The sequence below is a fragment of the Centrocercus urophasianus genome, unplaced genomic scaffold (genome assembly GCF_019232065.1).
Source record: "Centrocercus urophasianus isolate 14NV4802_14NV808 unplaced genomic scaffold, USGS_Curo_1.0 seq_23, whole genome shotgun sequence".
In the NCBI taxonomy this organism is placed as follows: domain Eukaryota; kingdom Metazoa; phylum Chordata; class Aves; order Galliformes; family Phasianidae; genus Centrocercus; species Centrocercus urophasianus.
The window spans coordinates 5225308-5248447 of NW_024884789.1; the positions used below are offsets into that span (position 1 = coordinate 5225308).

At 53.9% G+C, this 23140-nt stretch overlaps 1 protein-coding gene and 1 long non-coding RNA gene across 2 annotated transcripts; one reads left to right on the forward strand and one right to left on the reverse strand.

The window, feature by feature from the left end:
* Positions 1–8: 8 nt before the first annotated feature.
* Positions 9–21977, forward strand: RGMA (repulsive guidance molecule BMP co-receptor a). Its single transcript, XM_042824608.1, has 4 exons — positions 9–89; positions 6325–6440; positions 16529–17040; positions 18899–21977. Exons 1-4 carry the CDS (start codon positions 76–78, stop codon positions 19607–19609), a joined length of 1353 nt encoding a protein of 450 aa, XP_042680542.1. The 5' UTR covers positions 9–75; the 3' UTR covers positions 19610–21977.
* On the reverse strand, positions 3796–7096 carry LOC122163405. The gene is made up of 3 exons (XR_006169896.1): positions 7003–7096; positions 5511–5547; positions 3796–5113 (listed from the first exon to the last, which is right to left on the reverse strand). It is a non-coding gene; the product is annotated as an uncharacterized LOC122163405 (long non-coding RNA).
* Positions 21978–23140: the final 1163 nt, after the last annotated feature.

Below are 23140 nucleotides of genomic sequence, written 5' to 3' on the forward strand. Positions count from 1 at the left end.
AAAAAAAAAACCAAAAAACCAACAACAACCAAAAACTCCCTGCACCCACCCCCCCGCGGAGGGCTGGAGAGGCTGATGCGGCCGCTAAGGTAAGCGGGAGCTGCGCGGGGCCCCCCCGGCCGCATGCTGCCCCCGGCCCCCCGCATGGCCCCGGCTGCCTGCTCCCTCCCCGGCCTCTTCCATACGGAACCCCGGCTCTTCCCCTTCCCCTCCGGCCGGCTTGCTGCTAGCATGCGGTTATTAATTTATCCTCCTCCTGATGGTCGCCGCTAAAGCTGCACCTTCCTGGGCTAAGCCAGCCGAATAATTCTTTGCAGACCGCCGATGAGAACGGAAAAGATTCCCTTTTCTCATCGGTGGTCTGCTCAGAGCGGGGCCAGTCGCAGTGACCGAGCCGGTCTGCGGATGCGCTGCTGGGGTCTCAAAGCGCTGGGTGGGGATTGCGAGTCGGAGGGTGACAGCTGGCCAGATGTGGGACGTGGGCAGGGTGGGCGATGCCTAACAGCTGGCCAGATGTGGGAGGTGGGCAGGGGCGGCTGCTGCTGTGTGCAGGGAGAGTACACACAGCTGGAGTGGCTGGGGAACTGGCTCTGCAAACAGCCCCCAATCTCAGCCCGGATGCAGAGGTGGGAGAAGTGTAAAGCGGCAGAAGCTCGCCGAGTCAGGACAGTACAGAGGCACCAGCCCTACAGCCCCTGTCCAGGCTTGCTTCCAGCCTGGGACCTGCACGTTGCTCTTCTTAAATATTATATACGTTGAAGGAAGCTGGGCTGTGTTTGCAAGACAGGTGCTTTTTGTTGTGGTGGTGGTTGTGAGGCAGGAGATGAAAGTTTGGTGTTGTTTTGATGTGATTCTTGATTGCTGCCTGTTGGAGTAATTGCATCGCAATTGCTCAGAGGTAGAATCAATTTCCCCAAATTGAGATTTTAATGGGAGCTCGCAAGCTGCTGTTATGTCATGTGGTTTAAGGCGGCGTTGGATTGCATTTATTTTATAAACTGGATCCTTGTGCAGGCGGTGCAGGGCTAACAGCACCACCCAGTGGGGCCACGGCCACCCCCAGCTGCTCCCCCCATGAAAGCTGCCACCGGCCCAGTTTCACCTCCTGAAATACATAGAGAAGTGCTGGATTTACAGTTTTTGCTTCCTTCCCGTCCGGCCCCCCCCCCCCCTTCCATGAAAAGGAAAGCATCTTCTGCAGATATTCAGGAAAAAGTTTTGAATCAGCATCTCGGAACCTCAATAATTGCACAAAATGTGTGCTATGGGATTGCTGCATTTCTGTCCATCGCTGTCAGGAATTGAAACAAGGAGACACAAGCCGGGTTTCACAGAGCATTTTCCATAAGACCTCTCAATGACACCTTTCTCAACCAGCTGAAGATGCACATTCACAAACACACACAGTGTCATGGCCCACCTTTAAACGTGGAGACCCAGGAGATGTCCTCAGCTGACCTGCCAGGTTGGGGTGGGATTAAGGAGCTCTGTTTGCACTTTCTCAAGACAGCAGTAGTTATTAAAGGCAGCAGGGAAAGCCAAGGTTGCCCCCTTGTCCCGTTGCACAGCCTGGTTTCTGTCTCTGCTGATAAACACCCAGCTCTGGGTGCGAATTCTTCAGTGCTGTTTATTTTTTGGTAGTTCAGGTTTACCCATTTTTTCTGCTGAGCTGACGTGTGGCCATTTGAACTTTGTCCTGGGCACCTCCCAGCCCACCTCTTTTTTTAGAGAAGCCCAGATGTGCGGAAGATACACTACAGAGGTAGTGATTCTTACCCCAAAGAGGAGATTAGAAAGCACAGCGCCCTGCAGAGAACGAAATACACAGAGAGTGAATGCCAGGCAGCCCTCCAAACCCTACAGAACAAGGGAGAGCTACAGTCTGCCCATGCAGCACTCTTACCCCACAAGGCTTTGCAATCAAGGGGAAGAGAGAGAAAGGAATACCACCAGTCAAAAAGTACGAGACAAAAAATCATAGAATCACAGAGTTATAGAATGGTTTGGGTTGGAAGAGACCTTTAAGATCATCTAGTTGCAATCCCTCTGTTATAGGCAGGGACGTGACGAACTGAATTTGATTGCAACTATCCCCACCTTTCACTTTCTGTGATGAGCGAGACAAAGTTTTCTACCTTCTGTTTGCCTTGTGCTGGTTTGGAGTGCTCCAAGGTGACTTGTGGCTGCAAGTCTGGAGCAGGCTCTCGGAACAGAGAGCCTGAAGCATGGTAATCCACAGCAACTTCAATTAGGGCTGCCGTTAATTAGCCACTCTCGGCAGATGCAAAGTTGCAGGTCGACAACGCACCATTCCTACTTTACTTACTGGTGCTACATATAGCACCATATGCATACTCCACTGCATATTCCACCTTCGCCCCACTGGCCTCTCTTTGCATAGCCAGGTCGGTGAGTCTAACGTTCACAGAGGCAGGTGGATGATCCCAGGCAGCCAACACTTTCTTGCACTTTGCCACGCAGCAGCCTTCAATTCCAGCACGCCTGCCCCATTCACTCACAACAGACACTTGGTGCGTGGCTGAGACCTTGGAGGGACACTTTGCTACCAACAGTGTGAGGTGACAGGTTGGAGGGAAGAGGTTTCAGGCACTTGCTGGGCAGCCTCGAGGCACACAGTTCAGGGAGAGCAGAGTTTGCTTGTGCTGTCAGCTGGGGAAACTGCAAAAGTATTTAATAATAATAATTGAGAAAAAAAAAAAAACAGCAGAGGAAAGGAAATGAATTTCCCAGTATACCGCAAACACAAGAGGTGTGACTTACTGCAGAAAGATGTGAAAAATGTTGGCTTTTTTTTTTCTCATTATTTCTCTTCTCGTTCAGAGCTTTTTTCTCTAATAAGGGAATCTTTCAGAGCACAGGTGTTTGCTTTTACTTCCATAAGCATTTTGGAATCGGTTCGCAAACCTCCCCAGATAATAATTTGGGGGTTTCCACTACAAACTTCCCTTCCTCCTTTAGGGAATGATTAGCTTTTTTCTGCTTAACCCAAGCACGTCTCATTGCTGAACGGTGCAAGATGAACTTCCTGATCACAACTCACCCCAGCCAGGACACGAACAGGATGCCTTGTCCTGAGGCAGAGAAGGCAAAGGCATGTTGCAGTTGTGCAGGGATCACTGCATGAAAGGAAGTTCACAGGAGAGTCAGGAGCAGACCAGGACTCCTCTAACTACCAGTTACAGCCCTCAGAAATACTCATATTTACTATTTTAGTGATATAATTACAGGTGTTGAGTAATTCCATTAGGAAGGCTGTAAGGAAAGGAATCACCTTTAAACCTTAGGGTTCAAATTAGGCGCATTCCTTCAGCCCCATTGAAGCCCACAGATATGCATAGTGTGGCATAGGGCAGAGCGCACTGGGAAATGCTGTGAAAAATAAATTCAGACCAGCAGGGCCGGCTGAGCATCAGCAGGATTCTATCGGCTGGCAGAGGCTGGGATTTCTCCCTGCCTGTCACCTGGGAGCTCCACTGTGCCTCGGAGGTGTTTGCACATAGCGGTGGGTGGTTTCCCACATATTGTTTGCAAAAAGCGCTGGGCTGCCTGAACAGGGAGCCTCATCCTGGCTTCACGAAGGAAAGGAGCAAGGGAAACTGCAGTCAGAGCTCTCCAACACATATTGCAGAGCCCCATTGGGCAAGGCAGAAATCCCAGCTTCACGCTGCTTCGGTCTTCGTGGTTGATTTTAAGTCCAGGTCTTTGATTCAGCTAATCAGAAAGGTGAAGGTGACCTGAAAAGCACAGAGCAAGGAGCAGGAGCTGAGACACACCTTATTTGGGGCTTTTTAATGCTCTGCCATTTCAGTTTGGACACATCTGTTGTTTTCTCCAGTGAAATCCGCTGCTTTGATCAGTGCCAAAAACAGCAATCCCATTTGCAATGCGTGATGCAACTGTGCAAAGTCAAGGAGAAATTTTTTCACAAACCAGAGCCAGGGGCAACAGCTCATTGCTTTACAGCTTTTCCTGTACCAAAGGCAGAAGCTCCAACGAGGATCTCATTTTTAAAATATCGCCTCAAACGGGATTTTTAGTCTATCATTTCCATGTGTCAGCTTGCCACAAAACAGCAACACCAAAGCGAGGAGGCTTTAGGTCAGACAATCCGACCAGCCTTGCAGCAGCTATTTAGCAGCTGGATTTTGAATGGTGGTCATTTGGCTGTTTTGCAAGTTAAAAACAAATAGATCACACTGTCTGTCATCAGTGATAGCAGGAGGGACATTTTTCATACCGGAGGAAAAGCAAAGGGTGGGCTGAAAGGAACTAGGGCTGAGAAGTGGAGGAGGTGAGAGGAAGGGGAGGGTATTTGCAGCCTGTGCGCCTGGCCCCGTCTCTCCAGGCCGAGGCTCCCCCAGCTCATAGCCTCCCACTGCCATCAGCACCTCTCCCTGGGTGGCAGCAGCAGCTGGAAGGGCCCTACTTGCCCCCATCTGACATCCCCCACAGAGAGGAGCCTGCTGTAAGCCTTCCTCCCCCACTGCCCTGGGCCTGGATGCAGCCTAGCAGCTCCCTCCTGGCGGAGCTCCCTCTGCCCTCAGCAGGCATCAGCTGGCAGTTGTAACTGAATGATCTTTGGGGTCCTTTCCAATCCAACAACCATTCTGCGATTCTATGATCTGTGTGCAGCTGCGGGACCCAGACACATCTCCCATCAAGCAGGCAAAGCCCCAGGATCTTTGGATCCCATCTGGGTCCCATCTGGAAAAGCTCCAGCATTTTAATTCTGGCTGCAGCCTGGACAAAGCCCTCCTTCATCTGGAGGCCAAGGGGCTCAGGCCCCCGAGGAGAACCAGGCAGGCGCTGTTAGATCCCTCCATTCCAGGGATATCTTCTTGTCTCCTCTTCCACATGCTTTCTGCAGGGATATTTGTAGGGAGGAAATCACTGACTCCTGAAGCTACCGTCAGGCTGAAAAGCATCCTTCGGAGTGCTGTGAGGCAGAAGGCGATTTCCAAGGACAACTGGAAGTGAAGTCAGTGAGCATCTGTAGGCTGTACTGGGCCATGGCAGGAAGGGCCCCATGTTAGATGGCACTCAGAGCTGGGAGAAGGGCAGGAGAACAGCCAGCATCCTTTGTAGAAAACTCCTGGGAGAGAGGAGAGGAAACATTCAGAGGGTGAGAGAGCAGTCCATCAAAGGAGGGCTGCCGATCCAAAATGGGGAAGTTAAAGCACATTAGTTAGAGCACAGCGCGCCCGTGGGCACTCTCATTCAGGAGATGTCTTCAATTCACTGTGGCTAAAATATCCTTTGAGGGAAATTTTAAACAGATCCGAGAGGGCTGTTAAGGGGATGCTTTCCTCCTGGCTCTGCCTTTCCCTGGGTGGAGCGCAGCCCTGGGACCTGCAGGTCTGACCTGCTCGCCTCGTCCCGCTGCGCACCCAGGGGTGGGAGGAAGAAGGGTTTTGGAGCCCGGCGGGCAAACCAACGTCTGCTGTGCTCGGAGCTGCTGCTGGGGAGCAGGAAGGAGCTCCAGGACTCACCGGGGCAACCGTATGTCACAAACAGTGGGATTTTTCCCTAGGAAAAAAAAGAAGGATACGTTGCAAATCCAGAACTAATTCAGCGGAGGTCTTGAGAAAGCACAAGTTACACAGTGCACTGCATTGCAGGCTGCGTTGCAGGCTGCGTTTAGGGACCCCTCCCAAAGATAGACCTCCCCGGGGACCGCCGGTGCAGGGCTGAGGACCTCAAAGCCGCCCTTCTAACTGAGCCGGGTTCACATCACGGGTTGCGAAAGGCTCGCACCTCCCGCACAGGTGGGCGAGCTCCCCCAACCCCCGCTCCAGCTCCCCTCCCCTCGGCGCCTTTTAGCTCCAAACGCTGACATTTGAAGGGGGGGGGGGGCCCCGCCCCGCTTCCCCCAGGCCGCACCCCCTGTCCCTGCCGCCTCCCCCCGCCGCTCCCTCCGCCTCCCATGGCCGCCGGCCCTGCCCCTTCCCCGCCGCCGCGCAGTGGAGGAGGCGCGGGGAGGGCGGCGGCCATTGGCGGGCGGCGGGTGACGGACGGCCGGGGCTGGGCGGGAGGAGAGGAGGAGGAGGAGGAAAACTGTGTAATCCTCCAGTGCAGAGGGCACCGGAGGAGCTGGGGCCGCCCGTCCCTGCATCGCTCCTCGGAGCCATGTGGGGCTTTTAGATTTTATTTTTTTCTTATTCTTTCTTTCGATTGATTTATTTTTCCTTTTTTTTTTTTTTTTTTTTTTCTCTTTTCCCTTTTTTCCTCCTTTCCCATTTATTTTTTTCTTATTTCCTTTTTTTTTTTTTTTTTTTCTTTTCTTTTTTTAAACTCTTCTTCCAGGGAGAGGATAGTGGTTAAAGCTCGAGCTGGATGGATGGGTATGGGGAGAGGGGCAGGATCCACAGCCCTGGGACTTTTCCAAATCCTCCCTGTCTTTCTCTGCATCTTCCCTCCAGGTAAGGACCAACCTCTTGTTCTGAAGACCATCCCCTGCATATCACCGCTCCCCTGCCCGTGGGCCTCCTCCGTGCTCTCCGCAGCACTTGGCCACATGTTTAAGAGGAGCGGGGAGGAGTGGAGTGGGGGGCTGAGATTTGCTGCCCCCGCCCCCCCCCGAGCGCTGCGGGGGTTTTGCCGTGCGCTCACCTCTTTGTCTCCCCGCTGCCTCGTCTCACGGGGAAAAGAGACGATCGGGAGGGTTTGGGAGGCGGGGGGGGGGGGGAGGGAGAAGGAAGAAAAATAGTAATAATTCAAACAACCCAAAACAACAGGGCGATGCAGGAGGGGTTCGCTCTGACAGCAGCCGTCAGACTACGGTGTTCTCCGTCCCTGGGGGTGCCCTGAAATAGCGGTGGGGGCACCTGAGCGCGCCTGATGCCCACTGCTGCGTTGATGGGTGCGAGTGCCGGGGGGGTCTGCTTCGATCGCCGCTGCTGTGCTGGCATGGGAACAAGACGGGGGGAATGCGGTTGGGAATGGGGAAGGCGGTGGGGGATGGCACAGCCCTGAGGTGCTCACCTGGGGCGGGATGTGCGGTCCAGCTGCCCCCCCTCCGCCGTCACCTTCCTGCCCTCCGCGGGTGCTGCAGCCTTTGCATCGTTGTTTCGGTCGCGGATGGTCGACGTGGGGGGAGGTTGGGTTGAGGGGGGGCTCAGCAAATGGCTGCACGGCGACCAAATGGCCCGGCCCCCCACCGGCGCTGCCCCGTAACGCCGCTGCCCCCCCGGCCCCTACCCCCGGTTTGTTTGTATTGTGTCAGAAAAGGAGAGAATTTCAGAATTACAGCTGAAAACGCCATCTGTTTCCAATGAATCCCCCATAGTTTTTCACAATGTTTTTGGCAGATCTCTGCCTGCAAATTCCTTCAAGCCCTGAGTGCTTGTTTTTGTTGGGGGAGGGGAAACCGAGTCCACAGAGGCGGATTTGTTCCTTCCAAAACTCTCCAGTTTCTTTACCTCCTTTTTTTTTTTTTTTTTTTTTTTTTTTTCTGCCTGCAAAAAGTGGAGGGGGGAAGGAGAGAAAGCAGGAGGGAGAGCGAACAGCCTTTGCGCTCCGCTCTGCTAGGTTTGTTTATCTCGCATTTGAGCACAAGTTTTCCCCATTCCCAAATTTTATGCCTTTCTTTTGCATAACTGTAGGTGCAGCCGTCTTGCACACACATGCAGCAAATAAATAAAGCGCTGCTCTGCGCCCTCCTGTCTTACATGCAGTGAGCCCATCTGTGCCGTGCTCACGCCGAGCCGTCCCCCCCCCCAGCCCTGCACAAACGCCCAGTTTGGGGGTTTAAGCCATCGCAGCACCCACAATGCCCTGTTCTGAGCGGGTTGGGGCTGTGAGATTTACGGTGCAAGAAAGAACTTGATACGCGATCTGCCCGCCTGCTTTGTTTGATTCTCCCTTCAGCAGTCAAATAAGGTGCAAAGAACTGGCAAAACGGGGCGATCCGGAGCCGGCGGGAGCAGGGAGCAGACAGATGGTGCTGCCCGTGTGTGGTGCTGGGGGGCCCGCTGCCAGCTCTGGGGGTGGGAAGATGGGGATGGGGTACGGGGGGGGGGGGGGAATTTCTTCCTCCTTTCCCCCTCTTGGTTTCCCATGAAGGATTTTGGCAGAGTCCCCAAAAAGGTGTCGCGGCCCCAGGAAGCCACGTAGTACTCCAAAACCTGGGGGGACGTGGGGCTTGGTGGGCTGGGTCGCTGCCTCATCGAGTCCTGCCTTACTTATTTACTTGCGTAACCCCCCCCACATGCAGCTTGGGCTGGATTCTCAAGTGTACTGCTTTCACACCAATGACTTCAACCTGGCTTCAACTCCATGGAGGTCCTGGGGGGGGGGGGGATCCTGATGTACAAAAAGCTACCGCTGGCAGAAGTCCTGCATGGGGAGCAGGATGGTGCTCACACCAACACTTGGGATGTTCATGGGTATTGTCCCACCCTTGTGTCTGGGGTGCCTCCGCCTCCCAGCTGGGGCTGCACTGAGTTTTCTTGCAAATCGTTTTGAAATTCAGTCCAGTTTTTGCTCTCCCATAGTCCTTTAGTTCACTTCGGCTTTCCCAGATGGTGGCTTGCTTTGGCTGCTTCTGCCTTCAAAACATTTTCTGCCCTTGGTCCACCTGGGCAAAGGGGTGGATTCCCACGAAGGATCCAGCCCAAAAGTTTTTGTCACGCTGGCAAGGAGGGATGTAATAACAGCATTAAGCCAATATTGAGAAGAGGAGCTGAACCAACACCACCTGAGCACCTTGAATAGGGCCAGGGACTGGGAGGACACTGTCAGTGCTGGGAAGTGGGGACAGATTCAAACGTCAGCCTGGAAATACATGGGCTTCCCTGTTGTACTGCATGCTGAGCTGGCCTTGTACCTGGATATGGGGTGGGCGCTTTGCTTGTTTTTCCCCCACAGATTGCCTTCCCAAGATTCTAGGTCCTTGCTGACTGGAAATGGGGGAATATCGGGGGTGACTTTGGGTTTATATTGGCAGCAGCTGAGGTTTCCTTTTTTGTGGCCAATGCGGGTGTGTGTGTGAAAGCATTCGGTGCAGCCCAAAGAACTTCCTGACCTGGGGCTTTGGGGCTAAGCACCAACCTGCTGGTCCCAGAGAGCTGGGGCACGGTGACAGTGAGCTCTGTGCTCTCCCTCCAGCTCAGTCCTGGGTGAACATTAGAGGAGTGGCAAGAAAAAAAAGCAATGGCAATGGGGGTTTGGCACAGATAACTGGGTACTCCAGTAAATGTGGAATAAGGGGGCCTAAAGAGCAGTCGGTGTCCCAGATGGTTTAAATGGGGCTGGAGAGAGCTCAGGGATGCTGCAGGCTTGGGATGGGGTGGGGATGTAGTGGATGGGGGATGCTCAGAAGCGGCTGTGCTCAGATGTGCAGATGGGACAGCTGAGGAGTCTTATCCTGGGGCACGGAGCACATTTCTAACAGGAGAGCCCCTAAGTGCCTTTAAAAAGCCTTGCAACCTGCACTTGGCAACAGCCAGGATTAAAAGAAGAGCTCCCATCACTGGGATATTTATTCCCTCGTCTTGTCCGTCAGCTCTCAAAATAACAGAGCGTTCGATTGTAGCCTCGAGATTGCTTTGCACTCAAGTGCAGCCTGGCTGAGTAAATCACTGCTTCACCAGCTGAAATTCCTGCAGCGAGGGGGAGAATTGAATTATGTCCAACTGCAAAACCAGATGCCATCCCCTTGATGAAGTCATAGGGCTCTGACTGCGGAGAACAAGCTGGCTCCTACAACTGAGCAGTTCTGTGCAACGTCCCGGCCGTGGTGTGCGGGGCTGCAGTCCCTGCGGATACGAGAACAGCAAGATGTGCAGGGTGCTGAGTCCTGCTGTGCACTGCGTGAGCATCCTGAGCAGTTTGCATGCTGAGAGATTCTGGCCCTGGGCTTTGCAGCCATGGGCATGGCTGAGCACAAGGATGGGTGGGCAAAGCTGGGTGGTTTTCTGTTACTTTTTACCTCATGGGCTGTTTGGTCCCTGTGTTTCCCCAGCTGTGACCCCAGCATTTCTTGGGTGCCCACCTAGATTTTGGGTTGGGTGCTGTGCCACCACCCCCCGCCCTGCGCTCAAACCAACGCCTCCGATGGAGATGCCGCAATTTTTTTGGCAGGCATTTAATTGTATAAATTTGCCTCATCCAGATTTATGTGCTCCGGGCTTTTCTCCATCTCCTCATTTTGTGTCTCATTTACCTCTGCGTTTGAAGGGTTGAAATTTCACAAGAGCACAGCGGGGATGATTATTCCTAGAGGGAATCCACACCTGTAAGCATTGAGTGCTTCCCTGCCAGCCCTGCTGCGGCCCGGGCAAGGAGGAGGAGGGTGAAGGACCCGCTGCCACACCTGGGGGGCCCGCGGGCGCTGGTGGGTGGCAGCTGTGCCTTCAAAGGCACCCTGGGAAAACAGCTCGGGTGCACGGAGCCCAATGGAAATCCAAAGCAGATGTCTGTGGGGCTGCCAGGCCTGGGGTGGCTGGGGCTGGTGGCTGGAGGAGGTGACCGAGGGCACCCGTGTCGCTGCTTTAGGGACAGGTGCTGTTGGAGAAGCTGGGGGTGACGTTTCGTATAGGGGTTGAGGGAGGAAAACCGCCTTGTTTTCCACTAGGCTCACCTTGGGTGAATCCCTGCCTGGCCCTATGTTCTTATCTGTAAAATGGAGCACTCCTCCAAGGTGGTTCACACGGATGTTGTTGGTGTTGGGAGAGCAGCCAGGAAAACCCGTGGTGTGACGTGGCGGGGAGCCGCTTTGTTAGTGCCCTTCTGCAGATGAAGAATCAAAGGAGCTTGCTTCCCTCGCTTGTCTTCCTCTGTCCACCAGCTCTCCGTCTGCATCTGTGAAGCAAAATTCAGCAACCCTCCAGCAGCAGCACAGCTCCAGGCTGCTGCTTTAACCCAAGCAGTAAAGGCACTGCTGAAGTTTGAGTCCCACAGTGAAGCCGAAGAGCAAAATGGGCCAACCTGCAACTTGCTGCTCCGGCCGTGAATCCTCATTCCTCCTTTCTGGTCCATCTTGAATGTCTCCAGATTTGCTGGGTCCCGTCGAAGCAGCATCACAACAAGCTCCAAAGCACGGGGCTGCTGCTTCTGTGCTGATGTCAGCTCTCCCATTTGGGCTCAGCCCCGCTAAGCGTGCCGCAGTGCGGTGACCCGGAGCCAGAAGGGCCGATTGTGACAGGAACGGTCAGGACGGGCTTCTTCCACAGCATCTGGCAGTTCGTGGCCAGGGAAGGCACAGACGCTGCTGTTTTCCTGCCTGTGCTTGCCCCGTGCCTGTGATGCTGGGAGAAGAGGGATGGGGGCCATGAACTGGGTGCTGAGGACAACGGGGAGTTGGCTGTGGCAGGTCCTCCAGATGCTATAGTGCTTGAGAGGGGAAAACTTCTGTGTTCTTTTTAGCACAAACAAACCGAATGGAGCCCTTCCCCAGCATCCTTTTAAGCAACACAACCGCTGGGCTAAAAAATGCTGCAGACTCAACCCAGTTCTCAGCACATCCTTTATTGCGTCTGTGCGTTTAATGCTTTTAATGCATTTACTGCTGCCTTGGCCTCTGGAAGAGGGCACGAAATGCAGGCTGCAGCGCCGAAGGTGCCTTGGCTGAGCCAACCTCCCCATGCACGCCCTTGCAAAATATGAGCTGCAGCCGTTTTAAGAGCCAGGTTTATTTTTCTCCTGCAGTTCCCTCCTCCCGGTCCTCCTCCCCCCACTTCAGCGCAACTGAAACCTGATCTAATCCCTTTGCACATGGGTAATTTATTGGTCTATTGGGCTTTTCTTGATGGCAAATTGCATTGTCTTTCTTCCTGGGTTGAGGCTTTGGAGCAGTTTGCTGCATTCCTGCAGCTCTTTTCTCAGAGCTGATCTTTCACACCCCCTCTGAGCACAGTCAAATCAGTTTTATTGGGCCTCTTTGTTATGCAAACGAGGCAATAATAAGCAGGCTATTATTCGGCAAGATTGGCTCTGATTAGCAGTTCAAAGGAGGTCGCTGGCGGAGCTCGGGGTCGGAGCTGGGCCGAGGGTGATGCTGCCCATCCCCATCCGGACCCCAAAACCTCACAGGAGGAGATCCGCAGGAGGAGATGCACTCCGTAGGTTGTTTGAGGAGCGCTGTGGTTGTTGCAGCCCTTTCCCCATCGTTCTCCTGCGTGCAATGTCCATGCAGGAGCTACATGCTCCCCGAACTGAGCCGAGAGCCGTGCCTTTCCTATGGAGGTGTCGGCATAAATATGTTTATTTAGATTACTTAAATAAATATGTGTTTAGGAGCCCGAGTCTACGTGCTCAGATGTGAGGCCAAAGGTAATTACGTTTTACTGTGTTCTCCGAAAAGGCCTTTTACTGCATGTGTGAGGCTTGCACATCTACACTTCAATCCATGTATTTGGAAAGGAGCGGGGTGATGTATTTGCATCACATGTGGGTGATGAAATACTTTCCAGCCCGTTAGTAACCAAGAGGATATTAAACAACATCTCTTAGCAGTGAACGCTTTAAAATTAACAGGTCTGGTTAACATGCACCCAAGACTCTTAAAAGAACCGGCTTTTGCCTACAGAAGCTAATTTCCAGTAATTCTCATTGCTGGAGAAATTACAGGAGAAGGGATGAATTGTTGGGTTTGTGCTAGTTTTCTGCAGGAGAGTGATTTGGGTAAATGAATTTTGGGCAACCTGATGCCCGACAAAGGGGCACTGATAATTAGAAGATGGTTAAAGTTTGGCTCTTAAAGTTGGACGTGTGTGTGGAGGAAGCATGAAAACTTACCCCTGGATCGTGCAGCATAGCGGGGCATGGAGCTGTGCTGGAGGGGAGCACAGTGTGGTTCTGCCACAATGGTTTTCCTCAACCTTCATGATCCTCTGTGGGCACAGGGGTGATGGGTCCACGGTTGGACTGGATGATCTTAGTGGTCTTTTCCAATCTGAACGTTTCTGTGATTCTCTGATGGCAGCTGATTTTGGGAAGCACTTGATGGAATATGGTGAATTCACCACTGCTAGGCACACTGCTGGGGCTGGTGGGTGGCCATGGCTCATGGATGACCGTGGCTGGTGGATAAACTGATCCCTGTGTGCACAGGCAGAGGCGAGGTGAGCCTTGCAGAAAGCCTCCTGCCGTGGGGAAGGGAGGCAGCAGGCTGATTGCAGGGCTGGGCAAACACCTTGCAGTGGGAACTTAAAAGTGCAAACCGTTTAGCTTATCTGGAGGATTGACAAGTGAGTTGATTGCCGTGTGTAAATATCTTTGTGGGAAACACATGCTGGTTACTAACGGACTTTTTTTACTGCTTCGGAGAAACTCGCTGGTTCTTTTTATGTCCTTACAATGAAGGCAGATAAAATCCACTTAGAAGCAAGGACCCACATTTGTAAAGGTGATAAACTCCCACAGCAGGGGCATTGCTTTTTAGCCTGTGGTCACCTTGGGCTGCAGAAGTCCTCCTGGAAAGCACACTTGAACAACCGCAGACACTGGGCTGGCAGAGTGGCTGTCATTGAATGTTTTGTCCAGCTTTAAACTTTCCCAGAGTGCCAGCCTTGACACTGAAGGAAATGTTGTCCCTTCGTTGAATGGCACCAAGCCCCTGGAAGGAGAAGGGAGGAGGCCAGGTGTCATTGGTACCACCTAGTCATCAGGTTGAAGGTCCGTTTGCCGCAGACCACAGTGACAGTGTCACCCAGAGATGAGGGTGTCATGCAGAGTCTGGAGAGCCTCCTCGGTTTCCTGCTCAGGAGGGATTTGTTCCTGTGCTAAGTCATCTGTGGTTCAAAAACAGATCCATTGTGAGGAGATGGAAAATAGATTATGTGAAATTGAATAAACATCGCTCCCTGGCCCGGGTACAAATGCACAGCCTGCGTGACTGTGCCAAAGCTGCTGCCAGGGGAAGGGCACGGCGTGGAACAGGACACGTTTGCTGCCCTCCGTGGTGGCTCTGTCCTGTGTCCCCAGCATGGTGGTGGTGGCAGCCACGTGTCTTGCCCAGGGCTGACTCACACATTTGCCTGCACAATCATTGCGTCCAACAGCAAGGTGCTCGCCAAGCCCTGCCTGCAAACCCACAGCCATCCAGCCCCCCGTGGCCAGTCCACACCGTAGCAAAAAGAGGAGGCAGCACCCCCAGGGCTTTGCCAAACCACCAGCCTGCTGAGAGGCACATCCATGGAGCAGCACGGCTGTGTGCAGCCCTGCTGTGCACCGCCCCATGCGCTGCTGCCACGGCACCTGGCTTGGAAATGTGGCCTTATATGGGGCCGCGTGCGAAACAGTGAGAAGGGGACGGGTGCCAAACCCAAGCGATAACATCTTAAAGAAGAATGCTCCCACTTTCGGGCTCAGGGAGGGAAGAGATGGGCTTCCTTGCCATTGTGGGTATTATTACTGGTTTTTTTAACCCTGAACCTTATAAAGTGAGTGATCCTCAGTGGTGTGGCAGTGTGGGATGCGTTGGGCACATAGCGTTGGGGGCTGTTTTGCAGCAGCAACTGCCCAGGAGCTGGACTTAATGGTCGTTGAGCAATGGGCTGTGACTTCACTCCTGCTGAAAATTCCGTACAGCGCATCCCGGTGTCTGGAACCAGGGCTGGGGGTCTTGAATGCCCAGGGATGTGTCCTGTTGTTCCCAGGGGCAGCAACATCTGTCTGTGTGCAGCCTCAGGGCACCCTTGAGCAAAGCATTAGGCATAATGGGAAAGCAAGGATCCTGTTGCCTAGTGCCACAGGCGTCAGGGATAGTGGTACCAGTATAGTGGTACCAGTCAAATTTCTGTGTGCATTTTAATTCATACCTTCCACTGGGAATGCCACCTCCAGCACCGACCTTCCCTTCTCCCTCTGCATTCAGGCACTGTGCAGCTATAGTGTGAGCTCTAACAACCACAGCGAAAGTGTCAGCCCATGTCTCAGGTCCAAAGCTTGTTTTCAGGTCACCTCCAGCCGATGGCAAGTTACAGCGGGATACGAGGGTTTCCACAGTGCTTCTTGCAGGTTTAAATTGGACACTGCCAAGCTGAAACAGCTCCTGGGTTCTCAGAGCTGTTGCTAGCATCTGTGCTTATTAAAACAAGAATTTTAAAGCTGTGAGGAACCTGTCACCGTTTCCTATTTGCACTTCACTCTTCTTGGAAAGAGCACGCAGCCCAAGAGCCGGACTGCTGAGTGTTTTATAGCTTTGCTCTCTCTTTCTGATTTTCCAGCACTGACTGTGTTTAGGTTTCCAACACTGCAGTGTTTAAAACTAAAACACGCTGTTTTCCCTGCAACAATGCTGGGTTTTGTAACTTTCTTTTTAAACAAATGTGAAATGATTTTGGCACAGATGCGTTGCCAGCCTCCTTCTAAACAAGCGCCAAGACAGGAATATATGCACATGCAAAAGCATCTGAAAATAGTGGGGCTTTTTCTCTTGTTGCTCTGCTGCCTTTTGTGCCTGATCCCATCTCCAAGCCCTCTGAAGGGGTTTGATGAAGAAGAGAGGAAGGAAAGCACCATGAATGTTAAGTGGTGCGAGCCTGGGTTCACCCAGCAGGGCTCCGAATTGGCACAAGCAGTGTCTGCATGCTGTTCAGTGAACGCCATGTGCTTCTGCACAGCTGCGTTCAGCTCCGCTCCAGGGAAGCCACACAACCCTGGGGAATAGGCACTGGGAAGGGGAATTAAAAAATAACAAAAAGAGCAGGATCCAAATTTCCTTTCCCTTCCTCCAGCTTGCTGAGCCCGGCAGAGGCTCTGCTGCCTTCGGCTTCTCCGCGTGGGCAACAGCAAGCGGGGCGGCTGGCAGCCTGCACCCTGCTGTGCCGGTTTTTCTCCTCTGCGTCAGCCTCCCGCTCCCTCTCTGCATGGGTCATGGTGGGGAACGGGCCTCCTGCCTCCCGCCCCAGGCTCCCCGAGCACCCAGGGGTGCACTGCAGCATGGGGTGCTGTTGGATTGGTGCACAGCTTCTCAGCTGCAGCACCAAACCTGGCAGTGCGGTGCCTGAGCTCGGATCCCGCTCTGCCCGGTGCCGGTATCACTGCATGTCTGGGGTGCAGTGGCTGTGCTGGGGATGGGTTTTCACACCCGTGGATTTTTGCCGTGGTGAAGATGAGGCAGAACACGCGGTAATTTGCCCCGCACCGTTTTCAATGTCAAGTGCTAAAAGGGCATAAAAGCCCCATTGCATCTCTCCCACCACATTAAGAACCCCACTGCTTCTCCCACCACATTAGTGATCCTGCCTTATGCTGTTAATGAATGAGTCCCATTCTTCAACACCCCGTTTTCCCCCAGGAACATTCGTCTGAAGGCCGGGTGTTCTTTCCCTTCTCGGCTTAAATCGGGGCACATTCTGTTGGCTTCCTAGGCTTTGATGCATGAGAGCTGGGGTCATGTGAGAGGGTCACGTCTGGTGAGCGAGGCCACGTCACGCGGTGCAACCAATGTGATGGGGCTGGGCTGCGGGAACCCGGCTGGGGGGGGGAGAGTTGGACCTCGACGACGTGCAAGGTGGGGACCACGCAAGCACTGACCCCGTTGTGTTTTCTCCCTGCCTCGCAGTGACGTCTCCATGCAAGATCCTCAAGTGCAACTCTGAGTTCTGGGCGGCCACGTCGGGTTCGCACCACCTGGGCGCAGAGGAAACCCCGGAATTCTGCACGGCGTTGCGCGCCTACGCGCACTGCACCCGTCGCACCGCCCGCACCTGCAGGGGGGACCTGGCCTACCATTCGGCCGTGCATGGCATAGACGATCTCATGGTGCAACACAACTGCTCCAAGGATGGACCCACGTCCCAGCCCCGCCTCCGGACATTGCCCCCCGGGGACAGCCAGGAGCGCTCTGACAGCCCCGAAATCTGCCACTATGAGAAGAGCTTTCACAAACATTCGGCAGCTCCCAACTATACCCACTGCGGGCTCTTCGGGGATCCCCACCTCAGGACTTTCACAGACACCTTCCAGACCTGCAAGGTGCAAGGGGCTTGGCCGCTCATTGATAATAACTACCTGAACGTCCAGGTCACCAACACGCCAGTGCTGCCTGGCTCCTCAGCGACCGCCACCAGCAAGGTGAGCCTTGGGCAAAGCTCGTGAGCAGGGTGCAGGTGCTTCCAAATGCCATTTCTTCCCAAAAGCTGTCTCTTCAACAAGTTGCCCATCTCCTTGGGGAGGGTAAGAGTGGGAGTTCCTCTGCAGGCGGGTGTTTGGCTATAAATATCAGCTGCTCATCCAGATTTTCCTCGTCTGTCTCTGCAGTTAGAGAGATGGGATAGAATCATAGAATCATTAAGGTTGGGAAAGACCACAGAGATCATCCCATTGACCCATCCCCACCATGTTCACTAACCATGTCACTTAGTGCCACATCCCCACCGTTCTTGAACACCTCCAGGGACGGTGACTCCACCACTCTGTGGGCAGCCTGTGCCAGCACCCAACACTTCTTGAGAAGAAACTATTTCTCATATCCAGCCTGAACCTCTCCCGGTGCAATTTAGAGCCATGGCTGCTGTAACTTAGGGGGCAATACAGACAAAAGAATGGGGATGACAAATTTAAGTCCCCTCCGGAGGGACTCCAGATGTCTGTGCACAGGCAGACTGGGAAAGATGGCAGCGCTTTTTCAGGGACACCTGAGGTCCAAACAAACCCGGGGCTGGCCCCAACAGCCACCACTTCTGGATGTGACTGTTTCAGTCTGAGCTGAAGCTGACATTTTGGTTTTGACATGTCCCTAATAAACATCCTGAGAGATAATTGCTGATGCTTGCAACTCCTTATTTACCAAAGAGTGTTAAAAACTTGCTGAAGCAGTGCAGTTAAGTCTGGCTGGAGGGAGGTGGTCCCTGAGGACACAGGGACCTTCAATTCTAGTCTGGATCCCAAGGTCACCATTTTAATTGAGCCTTTTCACCCGTTATTTGCCTCACGGGCTTGTGGTGGCAAGAGATTAGTCATGAGATCTGCAGCACGAGCTACGGGAAGCATTCCTGGGCCACTGATAGTGGACCATGTGCTGTTGAAAGGAAGGCCTCTTCCTCCAAGGCGCTCTTTGTATTTCTGCTTGACAGTCTGTGACTTACCCTTATGCCTTCCAGCCAGAGACAGGGTAGGATCCAGAGAAGGCAGCAGGACATCTGTGGGAGGGGTGGTGCTGCAAGGTGGTGCCTCAGGACACGGCCGAGGAGAGGACAGCAGAGCTGCCACTGGGTTGGGAGCATCTGGGGCTCAGTGGAAGAGTGGTGGGAGACAGGGGCTGGGAGCAGAGCAGCTGGGAGCCACCCACGTGTTCAGCCCAGGCCTTTGAGTTGCCTCCATTTTCCCCTTTGTATCACGCCTGCTTGAAGATACTGAATGCATGCGGTTGAGATGGAGCACAACACGTTCAGGGGTCCAAAGGAAAAACTCCCATTTGTCTACAAAGCCGGGGAAGGGAGGAGGCTGGGACTGTGGGATGTGAATACCATGGGAGCCAGAGAAGCTCTACCACCTATTGGAGCCAGGCCCTGGGGGCGAGACAGTGCTGCATGCATGGGCATGCCACCACAGGCCTGTGCCTGGTGATCCTGCAGCCAGCTCCAGCTGCATGGGAGCTCTGCGTGGGGCCTGGAGATAACAGCACAGCTCCAGGTGGCGCATTCAGTCCAGGCTCTGGGTCTTGGCATCAGTGCGTGGTGCCTTTACCTCCATGCTGAAGCAGGATGACCATATTTGAGCGTGTAAAATTGGAGCACTATCTTGTCTGCATGTCTAAAAGTTGGGGCAGCTTCTTAAGAGAAAGCGCTCACCCCTGAAGTGGGGGCCATAGTCCTAGCTAGGTCAAGCAGCAGCTTTTTCACCTCCCACCTTGATCCTGGCAGTGGCTGTGTGCTCTCAGGCGGTCTCTCAGCTTGTAACCCCGTTCCTTTTTATCCTTCTCTTCCCACAGCTCACCATCATCTTCAAGAGCTTCCAGGAATGCGTGGAGCAGAAAGTGTACCAGGCGGAGATGGACGAGCTCCCTGCCGCCTTTGCTGACGGCTCCAAGAACGGCGGCGACAAACACGGAGCCAACAGCCTGAAGATCACCGAGAAGGTGTCAGGTCAGCACATTGAGATCCAGGCCAAGTACATCGGCACCACCATCGTGGTGAGGCAGGTGGGCCGCTACCTCACCTTCGCCGTGCGTATGCCGGAGGAGGTGGTCAACGCCGTGGAGGACCGGGACAGTCAGGGCCTCTACCTGTGCCTCCGGGGTTGTCCGCTCAACCAACAGATTGACTTCCAGACCTTCCGCTTGGCTCAGGCCGCTGAGGGCCGTGCTCGCAGGAAGGGGCCCAGCTTGCCGGCCCCCCCTGAGGCCTTCACTTACGAATCCGCCACGGCCAAGTGCAGGGAAAAGCTGCCCGTAGAGGACCTCTACTTCCAGTCCTGCGTCTTTGATCTCCTGACTACGGGGGATGTCAACTTCATGCTGGCTGCTTACTATGCCTTTGAGGACGTGAAGATGCTTCACTCCAACAAAGATAAACTGCACCTCTATGAAAGGACACGGGCCCTAGCCCCGGGAAACGCGGCTCCCTCGGAGCATCCCTGGGCCCTCCCTGCCCTCTGGGTAGCACTGCTGAGTTTGAGTCAGTGTTGGTTGGGTTTGTTATAGAGTTTTGCTCCTTCATGCTGTGGGGAAAGGGGAGCAGGAGGGGACAAGGGACAAGATGACTGCACTGGACAAGGAGAGATTGGAAAAAGGATCCAACGGGGAGCACGTGGATCGTCCTCAGATCTCAGCTCCTTTCCAGCACCCAGTCTTTCATCGCCCCAGCTCTTGCCCTGGAGGAACACTATATGCCCTGAGGACATTTGGGAGATTCTGTTGGACTGTACCTCAGGTGGTCCTTCCCCACTTCCCCTCACCTTCATCCTCCTCCTCTCTGTAGCATGAGTGCTGGGGAGCCCCCACCTCCTTGCACCGCTGCTCCACGGTCCCAAAATGCTCATGGTGACTGTGATGTTGGCGTGTGAACGTGGCTTTGTGTTAGGGAGCCACAAGCGTGATGTGGCTGGGCTCCACTTTTTGGGGTGTGCTTCTTTCTGCAGCCCCATCGCTGCAGGAAGCAATGCAGAGCAGCAGGCAGGGGCCAAAATGGTGGGGCTGACCGCAGAAAGAAAAAAGGTATCATGGTGGAAGGAGGCCGTGATCCTCAAGCTACAGCTTGTGTTTTCTGTGGTTCAAAGGGCATCTGCTATTTTAGCCACTTCACCTGATTCACTGATTCACTCCACAGTTTATTCCTGGCTCTCTTGTCTATACCCAGACCCGCTGAGGACTCTTGATTGCAACAGGAGAAACCTGGCCAGTATTCAAGCATTTTCTTTAACTTGTGCCCAGTGTCAGACGAGCTCCTTGTGCCGTTTGCTCCCCTAAAACTGGCACTGGGGAGGCTGCTCAGTGGGAGACCCCATCTGCACCCCCTCGGGCCCCGCATCCCCTTACCTGCCGGTGGATCAGCCAGGTCCTGAAGCAGGAGCATCCCTCTCTGTTTGCTGCTAGATCTCTGCTCCACTCCTTCTCCCAGGGTCATGACTTGCAACCCCATTGCAGACCCATTGCACCTTAAGCCCATCTGGGCTTGTCTCTGGAATGGGGCAATGTTAGAAATTCAGCCAGGAGACAGGATGCAGCAGAGGGTCCCCCCTCCCCATCTGCCCCCAGATATCTGTTCCCTCCCTCGAGACCATTGGTAATCTCCTTCCCCCACCACACAGTGCTTCCCTTCTCCTTCCCGTATTCCTCTGTGGTTCACCTCATTGCTCACTGAACAAAACGAGACCACCTTTGGTCTGCACCGTGGAGACCTCTTTGTGGACTTTCCCTCCTTTCCTCAGAGGGAATTTCCCATAAGTCATCCCCCAAACATGCATCACTCTTGGGGGAACGTCCTGCTCAAGGGAGGTCTCTGGGCATGACGAGTCAAGCTAGCACCAAAAGAGGTGGGAATAGGCGACCTTTGGCAGTCAGAACTGGTGCCAAGAGGCAGCCTGGTGTAAATACTCAGCGTGACTTTTCATTGTGTCCTAACAGCTCTAGAGCTCCATTTGTAAAGCAGCAGAGAAATGCAAAAATTTGTGTCAATGGATGTAATTTATATTGTCTCTTTAATATATAGAGCCCTGGCATTGATCTCGTGTGACTGTACAGATGAAGAGATGTAATTGGTTTTTAAACGTTTAAGGAAAGAAAAGAAACAAAAAGGAAAAAAAAAAAAAAAAAAAAAAAGATGTGTTTACTACTTTGCTCCTTGCTTTGTTTGCTGGTGCCCCAGGAATTCTGTTTAGGCAGGTTTTAAAATAAGGATATCGCAGTTTGACGGCACTGAGGAGACCAACTGCTGGGCTGCTGGGCTTCCCCACGTGCTGACTGCTCAGCAAGGCTGATGGGGACGTTTTTGCTATACTAAATAGCCAGACTTTTGTCTCCTGGAAACCCAAAACCCACATTTTGAAAGGCAGAGAGTTTTTCACTCAGAGGAAACGTCCGTCTCTTGCTGCTACCCCATAGGTAACAGCCGTGGTGCAATGTGGTCTTAACTGACCAACCCACAGCGTGCCAACAAGTACATCCATCCCGTAAGACCTCCCCTAATGACCCATCAAGGGTAATTTCCAGCCAAGGAAAGCCTGTTTAATTACCGCATGGCTCAGTCCCGCTGTTGGGGTGAGCAGCCCAGCTGGTGGTCGGCTGTTAGAAGGTGGTTGGGGTATCCCTATTTTAGAAGCAAACAGTGAAGCACTTTATTTTGGTTGTGTTCGACCCAATTCTGCTTAGAGGTGAAGTGTGGCCAAGAAAGACCCGATCAATGGAAACAAAAAGGCGTAGGGAAGGGAGGGCTGTGACGGGATGGTCCCCGCCTCCCTGCGCTCAGACCCACGGAGTGTCACCACCTGTACATACTGTAAATTATTTATTGAGAGAAATGCAAGTAAAGTTTGAGGGTTTTTTTGACAATAAATCAGTGGGTCTCGTTTTATTCCCGGTGTGTTCTATGGTGCTGCTCGCCGCTCGCTGCCCCATTTCTGCCCCTTCCCCGAAGCAGCTCGCTTCAACCCATAACCCGAGGAGCCTTTCACACCTCATCCCTGCGCTGGAATTGGCCCAACCGTGCGGATCTCGCCCCATCCCGGCTCCCCGCAGCTCCTGTCCTCCGGCAGGGCAGCACGAGGTCCGCGATCCCCCCGGGCGGCTTTTTGCTGGGAAGCGGGCGCCCCCTGCAGGGCCGGCTGTGCCACGGCACGCGGCGAACGCGCGGCCTGACGCGAGGCGGGGCTCGGCTCCAGGCACGGGGCGGGCAGGGGAAATGCTGGGGAGCCGAGGGCGCTGCGCTGCGCCCTGACACGGCCGAGGGCGGTTGTGGCCATCGGCCGAGTCCACGTGCTTTGGGCTTCCATCCCTTTGGGCTGGGGATGGTCTGTGAGCGGATCAGCCTGACGTTACACCGCCCTGCCCAAATCCTTACCTGCGGCATCGTCCGCCCCGAGCTTCTCCACCTTCTCCCTGCGTACGAGACGAGGCAGCGCGGAACGAAGACCCGCAGGCTCGGCTGGGTGCACGGCGCTGTGCTCAGGGCAGGACGGCAGCCCGCCTCCCACGGCCCCGCTGCAGGGCCTCCAGCCCCCGGCCGTTCTGACAGCCCATCATTCTTTCCATTAGGAAACCCATTTTTCAGGGGCACGTAATTCAGCCATGAAATTTCACTCCCGGTCGAAACTTGGCTCGGTTCAGCAGAAGAGAGGCTGGAAAGGTGCGGACGCCGCGGCTGCAGGTGTGAAAAGCAAAAGCCCTTTTTACAATGAGCTCTTATAACTCGGGAGAAATGGCTTCAGTGCCTGCGCTGTGCCTCGCTGGGGACTCGGTGTGAACGGGTGGAGGGGAAAAAGCAAAGTGAAGCAGAGCCCATCGCATCGCAGCTGGGGAGAGGGGGAAGGAGCAGAGAATGCCACCAAAGAACAGGGAACATGGAAAGGGGAATTGTCCCAATAAAGGGTCAAAAAGAGGACTGTGTACCCACGGAGATCCCAAAGAGCAGAAGGTTGGATAAACATCACCACCATCCTGGATGGAAACCAGCGAGGAAATGGCACAGCTTCTCCTGATCAGGTGGAAATTCCCATCCAAAGGGGTTTCCGAGTCTGG

Bases quoted from the DNA above. Each gene is read 5' to 3' on its own strand.
- RGMA (XM_042824608.1), top strand. The intron at 6,441-16,528 runs GTAAGGACCAAC...CCTGCCTCGCAG, and splicing joins TCTCTGCATCTTCCCTCCAG to TGACGTCTCCATGCAAGATC. The intron at 17,041-18,898 runs GTGAGCCTTGGG...CTCTTCCCACAG, and splicing joins CAGCGACCGCCACCAGCAAG to CTCACCATCATCTTCAAGAG.